Source organism: Hippocampus comes, unplaced genomic scaffold (assembly GCF_001891065.2).
Source record: "Hippocampus comes isolate QL1 unplaced genomic scaffold, H_comes_QL1_v1.1 scaffold444, whole genome shotgun sequence".
Classification (NCBI taxonomy): Eukaryota; Metazoa; Chordata; class Actinopteri; order Syngnathiformes; family Syngnathidae; genus Hippocampus; species Hippocampus comes.
Genome location: NW_017805078.1, coordinates 302880 through 313972, shown reverse-complemented (window position 1 = coordinate 313972; position 11093 = coordinate 302880). Strand labels below are relative to the sequence as shown.

General features: G+C 50.5%; 2 protein-coding genes across 3 annotated transcripts in view; both read right to left on the bottom strand.

Moving 5' to 3' along the window:
* The window catches only part of mrps15 (mitochondrial ribosomal protein S15), a 4037-nt gene extending 1753 nt beyond the window's left edge, over positions 1-2284 (bottom strand). The window contains exons 1-8 of the mRNA XM_019865315.1: positions 1965-2284; positions 1663-1861; positions 1366-1428; positions 1209-1284; positions 1081-1129; positions 906-990; positions 600-816; positions 466-487 (exon numbers count right to left, since the gene is read on the bottom strand). Of these exons, the coding sequence (XP_019720874.1) occupies positions 466-487; positions 600-816; positions 906-990; positions 1081-1129; positions 1209-1284; positions 1366-1428; positions 1663-1861; positions 1965-2114 (861 nt within the window). The 5' untranslated portion in view covers positions 2115-2284. The remainder of the gene's footprint in view (positions 1-465; positions 488-599; positions 817-905; positions 991-1080; positions 1130-1208; positions 1285-1365; positions 1429-1662; positions 1862-1964) is intronic.
* A 166-nt stretch (positions 2285-2450) lies between these two features.
* csf3r (colony stimulating factor 3 receptor) overlaps positions 2451-11093 on the bottom strand; it is an 11139-nt gene continuing 2496 nt past the window's right edge. The window contains exons 2-17 of one of the 2 annotated variants that reach the window (XM_019865333.1): positions 10223-10275; positions 9924-9995; positions 9536-9829; positions 9323-9455; positions 9062-9228; positions 8512-8672; positions 7709-7856; positions 6805-6887; positions 6507-6714; positions 6247-6435; positions 5347-5448; positions 4183-4329; positions 3957-4097; positions 3778-3874; positions 3623-3701; positions 2451-3479 (exon numbers count right to left, since the gene is read on the bottom strand). In XM_019865333.1, coding sequence (XP_019720892.1) covers positions 3036-3479; positions 3623-3701; positions 3778-3874; positions 3957-4097; positions 4183-4329; positions 5347-5448; positions 6247-6435; positions 6507-6714; positions 6805-6887; positions 7709-7856; positions 8512-8672; positions 9062-9228; positions 9323-9455; positions 9536-9829; positions 9924-9984 — 2454 coding nt within the window. In that variant the 5' untranslated portion in view covers positions 9985-9995; positions 10223-10275 and the 3' untranslated portion in view covers positions 2451-3035. The remainder of the gene's footprint in view (positions 3480-3622; positions 3702-3777; positions 3875-3956; positions 4098-4182; positions 4330-5346; positions 5449-6246; positions 6436-6506; positions 6715-6804; positions 6888-7708; positions 7857-8511; positions 8673-9061; positions 9229-9322; positions 9456-9535; positions 9830-9923; positions 9996-10222; positions 10276-11093) is intronic. The other variant, XM_019865334.1, reaches the window with a different exon arrangement.

Genomic DNA, 11093 nt, shown 5'->3' with positions numbered 1-11093 from the left:
AGATGGGGACGAAGGCACGTCTCGCATTGGGGGGGGGGATGAACGAGACAATGCAAACGATATAGAAATTGCTTTCCTTGACCGACTTGAGTATGTTTCACAAAAAGTGGCCCCCTTCATCTTTATGGACCTTTATGGACAAATATGGACCTTATCCATATTTATATTTATATTGCACTTAATTGTAACTGTGTTTTCTTTTCTCTTCTTTCTACCCTCAATCTTGCTGCTGAAGGCTGTAAATTTCCCCCAGTGTGGGACAAATAAAGGATATCTTATCTTATCTTATCCTTTTACTGCATGCGGCCCTCCAACGAGAAAGTCCGGACACCCCTGCTGTACACACACGGTACTACTGGCTACGATTCACTGTACACATTTGCACATTTATGCGGCCCATTTGATCACGCATTTGTGACTGTGATTATGCATACGGATTCTTTAGATTTTTTTTTTTTTTTTTACATATTTACGGATTTTAATCCGCCTGTGGAAATGGTTTTGCTACAAGAATGGTCCCATAGGCTTGGATTAAAGAAAAACAACGACAACAACAAAAAAGCAAAAGCGAACAAAAGAGGAAACGATAGCCCGACTACGTTGAGAACTGGAAATTTTCCGACCGCCTCGCGTGAAGGTGCGACGATCGCAGGATATCCTGCGTGCGTCTGACGCAACAGGAAGGAAACGCGTCGATCCGTTCAAGGTCTGACAAAAAACCTTTTCGGCGCCTCATATGAGAGTTCTCTCGGCTCACCTTGTGATGTTTGAGCAAGTGCTCCTGAAAGTTGCGGATCCTTGCCGTCAAAATGGCCACTGCAACACACACACACACACACACACTTGAACGGTCACACAATGGACTCCCCAAAATCATGCGTGCGTGGCAGTGAAGGCAAACTCGCCTCGAACTTCCACCGAATTGCGGTCGCCTTCGTCTCGTTGCACCTTGGCGATCAGCTGCTCCTTTTTTAGCGCCAGCTTTTCACTCTGAGGACGTGCGTGCGGCGCGCACACACGCGCGGTATCAGCCCTTGATCTGGCGCGGACGTCATATCAAAACCATTGAAGCAAACTTACGTGACTTGCCAACTCCAGCGAAAGAAGTCTTTTGACAACGTCGTCCGTCCTGCCTTGACAAAAAAGACACATCCTCTCTCAGTTGAAGGGCCGCACTCCTCAATTCTAGCGTTGTGTGTTGCCTTTACGTTTGAGCGAGCGGTACGGCGGCGTAATCCATCTTCAGCGAGGTCGAGGGGAGGTCGGCGAGTTGGCTCTCGGGACCTGCGAAGGAAACAAAAGAGCAAGCGGTTCAAAGCGAGCCTTTCGGTCAGAGCGGGAGCCATCTCCTTCACAAAGACGTACCTGCCTCCTTCGTCTTTGAAAGACGAGCATAATGTCGGACCGGCGCTGGAGGGCCGACGCTTCCTGACGCCGAAGAGAAGCACGAAACGGGGATTAGTTTTTAAAACCTTAAACCATCTTAAAAAGAAGAGGTATTCGGATAGAATAACTTGACAATTGAAAAAAAAACATTACAACTCAGTTTCCTTTTCATAAAATTAAAGACAACTGTTACGTCACTCCAAATATAAGGGTTCGAATTATTTCGGGTCACATCAATGACCTCTTTTTAAAACTATAACGGACGAGACATTTGACCTTTTGAAATGCACGTCAGCACGATCATCGGCATTTTATTACGAAACGTAAAATATGGAGACTTGTGACTAATAATCATATTCAAAACCCACAAACATTCGCGGTTGCAGTTTCTCATCGTGAGAGCTCTGCGTGTCGTCCGCGCATGCGCACTTGGCCGCGACCAGCGGCCATCTTTTAGCATCATCGGGTTAATGAGCTAACGATTGCTAACTTGTGTCCTTGCCGCGCTGCATTCACCGCACCGTCGGTGACGTTTTATATAGTGCGCAATATATGAGTCCACGTTCTATTTCCGCGACCGTCTCCGTGTTGACTTTCTTACCGCCGCTGACTTTGTGTGGCGAAAGCGACGCCGAGCAGCCAGTCCGCGGGGGTGCCGCGGCGCTTTCCCTCAAAGCGACCACCGAAGACCTTAGTAGAATGGTCCTCAGGGTTATATTCGACAACATGACTTTGGTTTGAATTTGCGAACTTTGGAACAAACGAGCCCGAAGCGAAGCCGATCGGAGAAAATGGACGAAAGACACACTCGACCGCTAGATGCGCGGCGCCATCTTGGTGAGGAGTCACGATTGCCGGTCGTCGTTCCGCGATCGAGGAATGCCAAACGAACCCAGAACACGTCGATGGAGGGGAAGGGAGGGGCGGAGTCAAAAGCGTTACTTGAAATGTGGTAGGAAAATCCATGAGACAACTGTCTGCGTAAAAATACATATTTATTACCGTAAAAAGTGGAATAAAACATGGGACACCAATGAATGTAATCAACGTTTTTTTTTTTTCCCCAGAGGATTTTAAAACTCGTATCATTGTTTTACCTTGAACCAACTGATATGAATAACGCAACCAGTAGAAACACAAGTCAGATAGAGCATACAACACTCGCGGGCATTTATTCATTTTATCCCCTGCAAAAAAATAAAAAATAAAAAAAACGACATGCGAAGATCTACTTCCGTGAACCCGCTAAATCTTTCTGCATTATATTGCCCCCTGGTGGCACGGCGCCTCGAGGAGCAACACGGCAGCATGAAATCATCATGCACAAACCAGTCGACCACCGCGCCGCCCCCCCCCCCGTGTAATTTTTTTTTTACATTATATTAATTCTCTTATTGATGCAAGTTTTCTACAATTCCATACCAGGGTGCGTGTCCGTGACTTGTGGTGTTGAGTGATCGCGGTTAGGTTGAGCTTTATTTCCAAAACAGGTCCCGGAAATTCATTCTGGTTTTGGTAGTGGAACGGATTAATGGCATTTTCACTTCATGTCGATATGGGAGAGATGATTTGAGAAACAGACTTATATCCGCAAGTCAAGGCACAGCTGTACTTCACATGACCGCACAAGTCAAATGAAACATGAGACATCACTGAGTGTCATTCATGGCTAACGCTCGAAGAAAAGGAAAGTCCTCCCACTGGATGGCGGCGGCGGCGTTGTCCTCTTCTTCGGGCCTGCACGGTCCAAAGAAGCACTGCGAGCCTTCGGACGCGTCGACGTTCTGGTAACACTTGGGACTCTCTTCCGACCCCAAGAGAGGCTGCGTGGACTCGGAGCGCAGGTACTCGTGAGGGTGCGGGGCGGGGAAGATGACGGTGGCGTAGGGCACCGAGTCGCCGTTGGAAGAGGCCAAACCGGGGAGGAAAGGCGAGCCGCAGATGGACTCTCCCAGGTCGCTGGTGTCCTCCGCGTTGTTCAACCAAGCGGTGACGTCTTCTTCCTTACCGGGCTTCCGGGGTAGCTCCAGGAAGCTCAGGTGGGAGAGATAAATTGGATTCGGCTCCTCAAAGTCCCACGAAGATCGGATGTCCTGCACAAAGTGGACCTTTAGTCTCTCTAGCGAGGTCGGATGTCAGGAAAGTGGGCTGCGGAGGGTGTTTGGAACACGATCCGCAAGCTCGAGCATACACGCTAAAAGACCCGCACGACCGAAAGACAACGGCGGCGTGCCACCTGCGTGGATTCCGAGGTCCAACTTTTGATGCTGCTGTTTGCTGGATCTGGAACGTCGGGCCAAAAACGCACCTTCAGCCTGTGGAAAAGCGAGCAGTCAGAATGAACGGCGTGGAAAAGAAAGGCAGTCGCAGCAAAGCTTCCATCTTACTTACCGATTATGTTCGGAGGAACAAGTCTTGACCAGAAAAATGATCAGCAGACACAAAAAAGCACACGTGGCCAACACGATGATCACAGAAGAGACGGGATCTGAGATGAAACATAAAGCAATCGTGTCGTCGCGATGATGCTAACGCCGTCCGTATTTGGCACATGCGCAAGGAACACAAACCCATTTCTTTGATGTCAAAGTGAACCATGGACCCGTTCCGGCTTCCGCCATACGTGCTGACCATCAACACGGCATCGTAAACAGACCAGGAGTTGAGGCCCGTCAGGACCACTTTGCGCTCTTGCGGGTCTCCCGTGGCCACTGAAATGACAACGACGTATCCCTTGCGTGACGCAATTAAGAATAGAGAATCTTGGTTTGGAAAACTGAATTCAAATTTGCCTACCGTGCACCCTTCTGGTCTCGTCCCAGTAAAACAATTTGTAGCTTTGAATGATCCCGTTGCGCCGGTCCAAGGGTATTTCATCCCAGGAGAGTTCCACATGGTACTGCCAGTTCTTCTTAATTCTTATCTTTGGGACCTCAGATGGAGCTTAAAAAAAATTTGATCACAGCTGGTGATCGTTGTCGTCATGACAACGCATCCATCCGTTGATCCTCCCCAAGGTCACGGTCGTGTTTTCGGAACGTGCGAGGAAAGCGGAGCACCCAAAGAAAAGCCACAGGGAGAACATGCAAACCCCGCACGAGAAGGCCGGGGCCCGGAATTGTCGGCCCCCCGCACCGAGAGGCGGACGCGCGAACCGGTTCGACCGCAGCGCCGCCCATTAATATTTGTTTTGGGAAGCTCAGGAATCCGTATTTGGTGATGAGGCGGTAAGACGGCAGGATTTCTTCTCGAAAAACAATCGCGGCTCTTGACAGTCTAATGACGATGAACCCAAATCAAACATACAAAGCCGATGTATTCATTTCGACGTAAATATGTATTTTTAAAAAAAAACAAATCTTCAAGACATTTCATTCAAATAAAATGCAACGTAGTGTATTCAAATGCGGAGAAAAATATTCAGCGTTAAAACGCTTCGTCCAATGACAAACGTATGACTTTTGAATGATGACTTCTGGGAAAAATGTTTTCAGAATTTATGGGGGGGAAAAAAATGCAAACGATGATCAGTACTAATGAATCGAATGACATCAATGCATGAATCATCCATTCCATTGGTCACTTGTGCGGAGCAATTTCAATTTCGAACTGAAACGACGACTCCCGGCGTGAAATCATTTTGCAAAATATTCAGCTCATTTTCAATCGATGAATTCAACCGTGAAACACACTCTGAAAGAGCTCCATTGATTGTCTTCATTTCTTCACGAGTTCATGGCCAATTCATAGATGCTGCGTTCAAAAGGCGAAGTGAAAAGCGAAAGAACGTCTTGCGCTTCTCCAATTTTCCACCAAGCGGGAAGCCGAAAACGAAAAACCCAACGAATGCGCATTTGAACGCTCTGTTTGCAAGAGTTTTCGTCCGACAGTTCCTTTTCCGGCCACAGGAGGGCACTGTTACCTCACGCAACCAACGTCCCCCTTTTTGTTGTCACTCACCCTTTTGCAGCGAGTAGGCATGAACGGTCCGCGGCGGGCCGATGCCCTCCTTAAATCTGGGGTACACGGAGATCCCGTAGGGCTTGTACGGCTCCAAGGGGCCTGTGGGTGACAGCGAGAGGGAGCTTGCATGGAGCCGAGCCGGAATTTCCCAAACAAGGAAGGTCAAAGGCGAGGGAATTCTTGGGCAGCGAGACCGGCGCTCCGTGGTGACAACGGCCGGACACATCTCAGGCGGCAAATTGTGGATCGGCGCGCGTGACGGATTCAGATTCAATCTGCCGGCAGTCCCCAACCGCCGGTCGAGAAGATTTGTCATCATTTTTTTTTTTGCAGCCAAGAATATACATTCCGATCAGGAATGTATATCGGCCAACACCGCCCGCTCCCGTCATTGAATGGTATCCGATCCGCCGTACGTGACCCATGGCCGCCAAGGTGCTGGCATGAAACCACACCCGTTTAAAACATAGGATCACGGAATAGGATACGTTCATTCCATTTCCGAGGAGGAAAAAAAAAATTGACTTCAATGACGATATGAAGGTATTGGGATGTCTGCTGGGTTTCTTTGGTCATCGTCGGATAGCGCCGAACTGAGGGAAAGAGCCGGAAGAGGTGGTGAGCAGGATGTGGAGGGTCCGAGACCATTTTTTTTTTTTGCCCTTGTCTTCCTCAAGAGTTGGGGGGCGGGAGTTGGAGGTGGACCAATGGGGAATTATCATCCAATACGCCGCATTCCACTCCAATTCCAATATGATACGACCGACCGCGATGACGATGTGACACGATCTCTCCAACTCTGATGAATCCAATTCAATCCAGTTCAATGACGATGTGAAACGATGCATTCAAAGTCGGCTGCCACAAATGAAGGGAGAGAGAGAGAGAGAAAAATACCTGTCACGATAAGAGTTGAGAGATTCCGTCTTGCAGTCTCAAAGCGAACAAGGGACAGGTCGTTGTTTAACAGGGGTCTCCATTCCACGATGTAATCGATAAGAGCGGGCGACGGCACGTCTTCCCATCGGACCAGCACGGACCCGTTGCCGGCGGCGGCGGCGCGAACTTCGGGTATCGTCTCACCAGCTGCAGGTACCGGAAGGCGGCGGTCTCTTAAAATGAGCCGTTTTTGCGAAGCCGAGTGTTTGCGGTGGTACCTATGGGGCGGTAGATTGGGACCGACGTCGGGCTGGACCTTCCGGCTGCGTTCAGCGCCACGAGGTACACTTTCCTGGCTTTCCTGGGAACATGGAAGGTGCAGTGGCTCCCGGCCGTGGCGCACAGTTTCCCCCTCTTATTTAAGGTCCTCAGTGCCGAAACCACGTAAGACAGGTTGCGGCCGTTGGCTCGGAATCGTGCCGACGGCTGGAAAATAACGCAATGGAGGATAAAGAACCAGGCGCCGGTAAAGACAGCTAACACCGAGCGGATTTGGCGCGGGCCGGGAGTGCGTACCTTCCAAAACAAGAGCATTTGGAGTTGGTTGTGCAAGAGATGGCCGGTAACCCTCATCCACGTGTGGAGGGCTCCGGTGGGAGCTGCGAATAGGAAACACCTTTTGAGAAGCGGGAAAACGACACTCAACGATGCAGAACTTCCAAAAGCGCCGTGGTTGGGAACGATGAAAAGGACGCGGCATTAGCATCGGTCGAAAGCGGCAGCGCCAACAAACCCAGCCGAGGAGACCCCTTTTAGCTTAATCGTGACGCCGCGGCTGCTCAATACGTCCATCGCGATCGACGCCCCCAAGTCCATTGCGAGGGGTGAAAGGGGCAAATGCGTGGGATTCATATGATATCATTTTGTGTTACTGCACGCGGCACCCTAAGCATCCTGTCAGTTGCACTTTTACCCCAAACAAACAAAAATGCGCGTGAGCGCTAACGTATGGCGCCGCACGATCTGCACCACCGGAAGTTGTTAGCGGTCGACAGTCCGCGCTTGCGATTGGGGCTGTTGCCTTCTCACTTTTTCGTGATCATTATTCTTACTTTAAAGTTTGTTTTGTGTGCAACTCAGCGATGGCACTGCCAAAGAACGGCAATCTGGCGCGCGGAGGGAGAAGCATTTTAGCGGGCCATAGTTTCTGCACTGAAGACGGCGGGCGCAAAAGTGCATCCCGTGCCTCCGTGTCAGGTCACGACTAAAGTTTTCGCAAACTCCCCAAATCTTCGGTTTTTGTCCGTTTCTTCGGTCCAAAAAAGGGTTGGGCTGGCCCGATTTACACTCCGGCCATGGCTTTCCGCTATCTCTTTGACCCAACGGGAAAGAAACTTGGGAGTCCACCGTCCCATCTCTGCCACGCCTCCGATACTACCACGGAGCGGTGGTACTCATCCGTGGGGGGTTCGAGGCCTACCGGTCTCCAGGGTGAACGCAGGCCGGCCGCCGCTCCACTCGCTCCAGGGGCTTTGCTGGTATCGGACTCTGATCTGGGCGACGTACCGCGTCCCGTGCAGCAGACCGCACTGGTACACGTACCTCTGGGGCATCGCCCGGTCCAGGATCTGAAAGGTCATTCGGGGAAGCAGTGACCGCAGCGACCGGAACCATAGGAGGCCCTCGGATCATGAGTTCCGAGCCGCCGCTCTGAACTCCGCTCTGTTTGCCTGTCCACGGGCACAGGCAAACAGAAAGCAGGAAAGGTCGAGGCAGAATGAGGCGGGGCCAAATGAGGCGGGGCCTCGGGAAGCCTCAATTTCGTTTCGGGTCCCCAAGGGAAATAAAATCACGTGACCGATGACAAACGAGGCTTCGGTTTGCACGGATGACGCCACCGCTTTCCGGGCGTTGTCGATGTTGGGGAGTCACGCCGTGCGTTCAAAAAGAATACCGGCCTGCTTTTCGGTCATATTGTCTGTCGCTGTACCTGTCGTAAGAAGTTGAGTTACCGGTACTGGGTTGGCACCGTTGATAGAGCGATTTGAATTGTACCTGTCGTAAGAAGTTGAGTTACCGGTACTGGATTGGCACCATTTGAACCTCCTTTACGCGTGACCAGTTTAAAATCGATTTGAAAGTGATCTGGAACGGATGAATGGCATTTCCATATTTATTTGAATGGCAACGAGGATTTGAGAGCAGTATAACCCTGCTTGGTCACGGAACAAATCAATGCGAAACGGATCTCCCCCGCGCATCGTAATAGACGAGCGTACTTACTGGTCGCTCGGTCCACGAGCCGCTCGACTCCGTCTTGAGTCGGACTTCAAGACTGACAAAGTCCCTCATCCAGTCCTGGAACTGGGAAAATTCCCATTTTAGCCGCAGGCAGCCGGGACGCCACGCTTGCAGCTTCACAATCTTTGGCGGGTCAAACTTAGCTGGAGCAAAACAGTCAATCCAACGAGTGCATTACGATGGCGAAGGTTGCTTTGGAACCAGGCAGAAGTCCCCGCGCGCCTTTGCAAATGCGAGATTTCAAAAAAAATAAACGGGACCATGAGAAATCATTTCAAAACACTTTGAACGTTGCCCGAATGACATGCTGGGCATTCTTAAAATGATTTGAACTAAGGGGGCGAGTAAAACTGAGATCATGGGGTTGCAAAAGTGTGCACACCCTCTTTCGGCAGTCACCAGCACTGAAAGTGAATGTTCAAATACGACCAGGGCGACATTCGAAGCAAATACGTCTCCCGCCGCACCGATTTCTCCCATTCGGAAGGAAGCCCCAGCTCAGAAAGCATCCGCATCGCCCTCCCCGAACTACCTGAGCTGACGGGTTCCAAAGCCAAGCGCGCCGAGCTCGTCTCTCCGAGCGCATTCACGCCCTTCACGTATATTTCCATTTCCGAGAAGAAGACGAAGCCGGCGCGAGGGATGGTGTAGCTGCGGACCCCCGGCGGAAGCTCGTAGGCGTGGCTCCACTTTAAATCCCTGAAATCGACAATATCCCGCACTTTCCCCAAAAAATCCGGTCGAGGGTGAAGCGTCGCTGCGCTTTGGAGGCTGCCGCCGTTGGAATATTTACCCGATGTGCGTGTGGAGGGTATACTTTGTGGGCAGGTGCGAGTCCGGCAGGCTTGCTTCCCACTTACATGTCAGGCTCTCGTGGGCGGACAGGTTGGCCTGACAGCTCAGGTTCCGGAGCGCCGGAGGTGGATCTCAAGTCGAGAGAAAGGCATGCGACAAATATTAGACGACAAGTTTCGCTCTCACAATAGAGGAAAGAACATTTCCTTACATCCAGCTTGTATTTCCAGGCCGGCGATGATGTGACTCGGCGCGTCCCGGAGGCAGCAGGTGAGGGTGGCCCGACTGTGGTTGAAAGCGGGGATCAGCAGCCGGTAGGCTCTGGCGCTCCCATTGGCCACGGGAATCACGCCGGGTAGAACCCGGTCGCCCAGTCGCAATTGGACTTGGTGTCCGGCCAGCGCGGGGCAGTCGTCGTCGACGACGCAGGTGACCGTGACGGGCGAGCCCACGGTCACCACCGAACTGGATGCGTGGACACTGGCGCACGGTCGCCGGTCATCCCCTAATCATCGGATGTCAACACAATTGCATTATTGTCATCTGGGCTGCGGTGATGCACTTCTCGCTTGCCATTTCTCACCGACGGCGACACTTACCGCCTTCCGCCGCGTTGACAACCGCCATCACGACAAGTACCGACATCCAAGCGGCTGCCATGGCGGCCACACCTGTCGGCCCCGGCCCAACGAGAAACATGGGATGTCACAAATCCAAAATGTCAAACGAACGGAGTGAAGTTATGGTGCTGGTTATGGATGGAAAAAAACAACGAACGAAAGAAAGGAACACCCGCCAAAAAGGCAGATGGGAGTGATTCTCCACGACGTCGCGTCATCAACCGGCGGCCACGTTTTGGAGTGAAAAAAAAAGGACAGCGAGTCTTCAAGCGACTCACCATTCCACAGGCGTGAAAGCGCCAACACAAGTCGGGATTTGGCTGCAGTGGAGCTAAAAAGAAAAACACACACACACCCGCAATATTACAATTAGTGACAGAGTCAAAGTACTGTTCTTCGAAAAAGAAAAATACTCAAGTACTTGGTAGACGTAAAACACGTGCTGCCTTTAAAACTACTTTCACAAGTCAAGTTTTGCCATGTTAAAACCCTTGTGCGTTGACTTTTTTTAACAACACATGGGAAAAAAGGCTCCAAACTGGAACGGTGGCTTTGAGGTGTAATATCAAAGTCATTTCTGAATATTTTTTTTTCTTGCGACCACTCAAAAAAAATGTTCAGTGGCGTCAGACCTAATCCATACATATATAGTTTCTATTGACTTATTTAGGTTGGTGCCCTCTATGGACAATAAAAGCAATGAAAAGCAGTATTGTGCTATGGATAAAAGTAACTATCATTTGCATATACATAATGCCTTTAAAACTACTTTCACAAGTCAAGTTTTGCCGTGTCAAAAGGGAACCCAAGTCAACGGCGTGTGGCGGCCCTCCTCGGATTTTTTTCGTCATTCAAAAACATTCAAACGAATCTCATAGAGTTCGTTGTCATCGAGTCAAGTCAGTCAATTGGCACAAAAGTATGAAAATATTTAACTGCGCATTTTCATCTGAGATGGCTTTGATCGGTGCGCAAAAGTCGTCCCTCGTCTCACTCCAGCAAAAGCATACTCCCATTATGGGATGTTTTAGGACAGAAGGGTAATAAAAAGGTCGGGGACCCCTGCCCTGCCCGAGATGATGGAAACAAAACGCCTTCCTTGTCCCTCGACTCATTCCAGCAAGCAAAGACGCCGAGACGACGGACTCA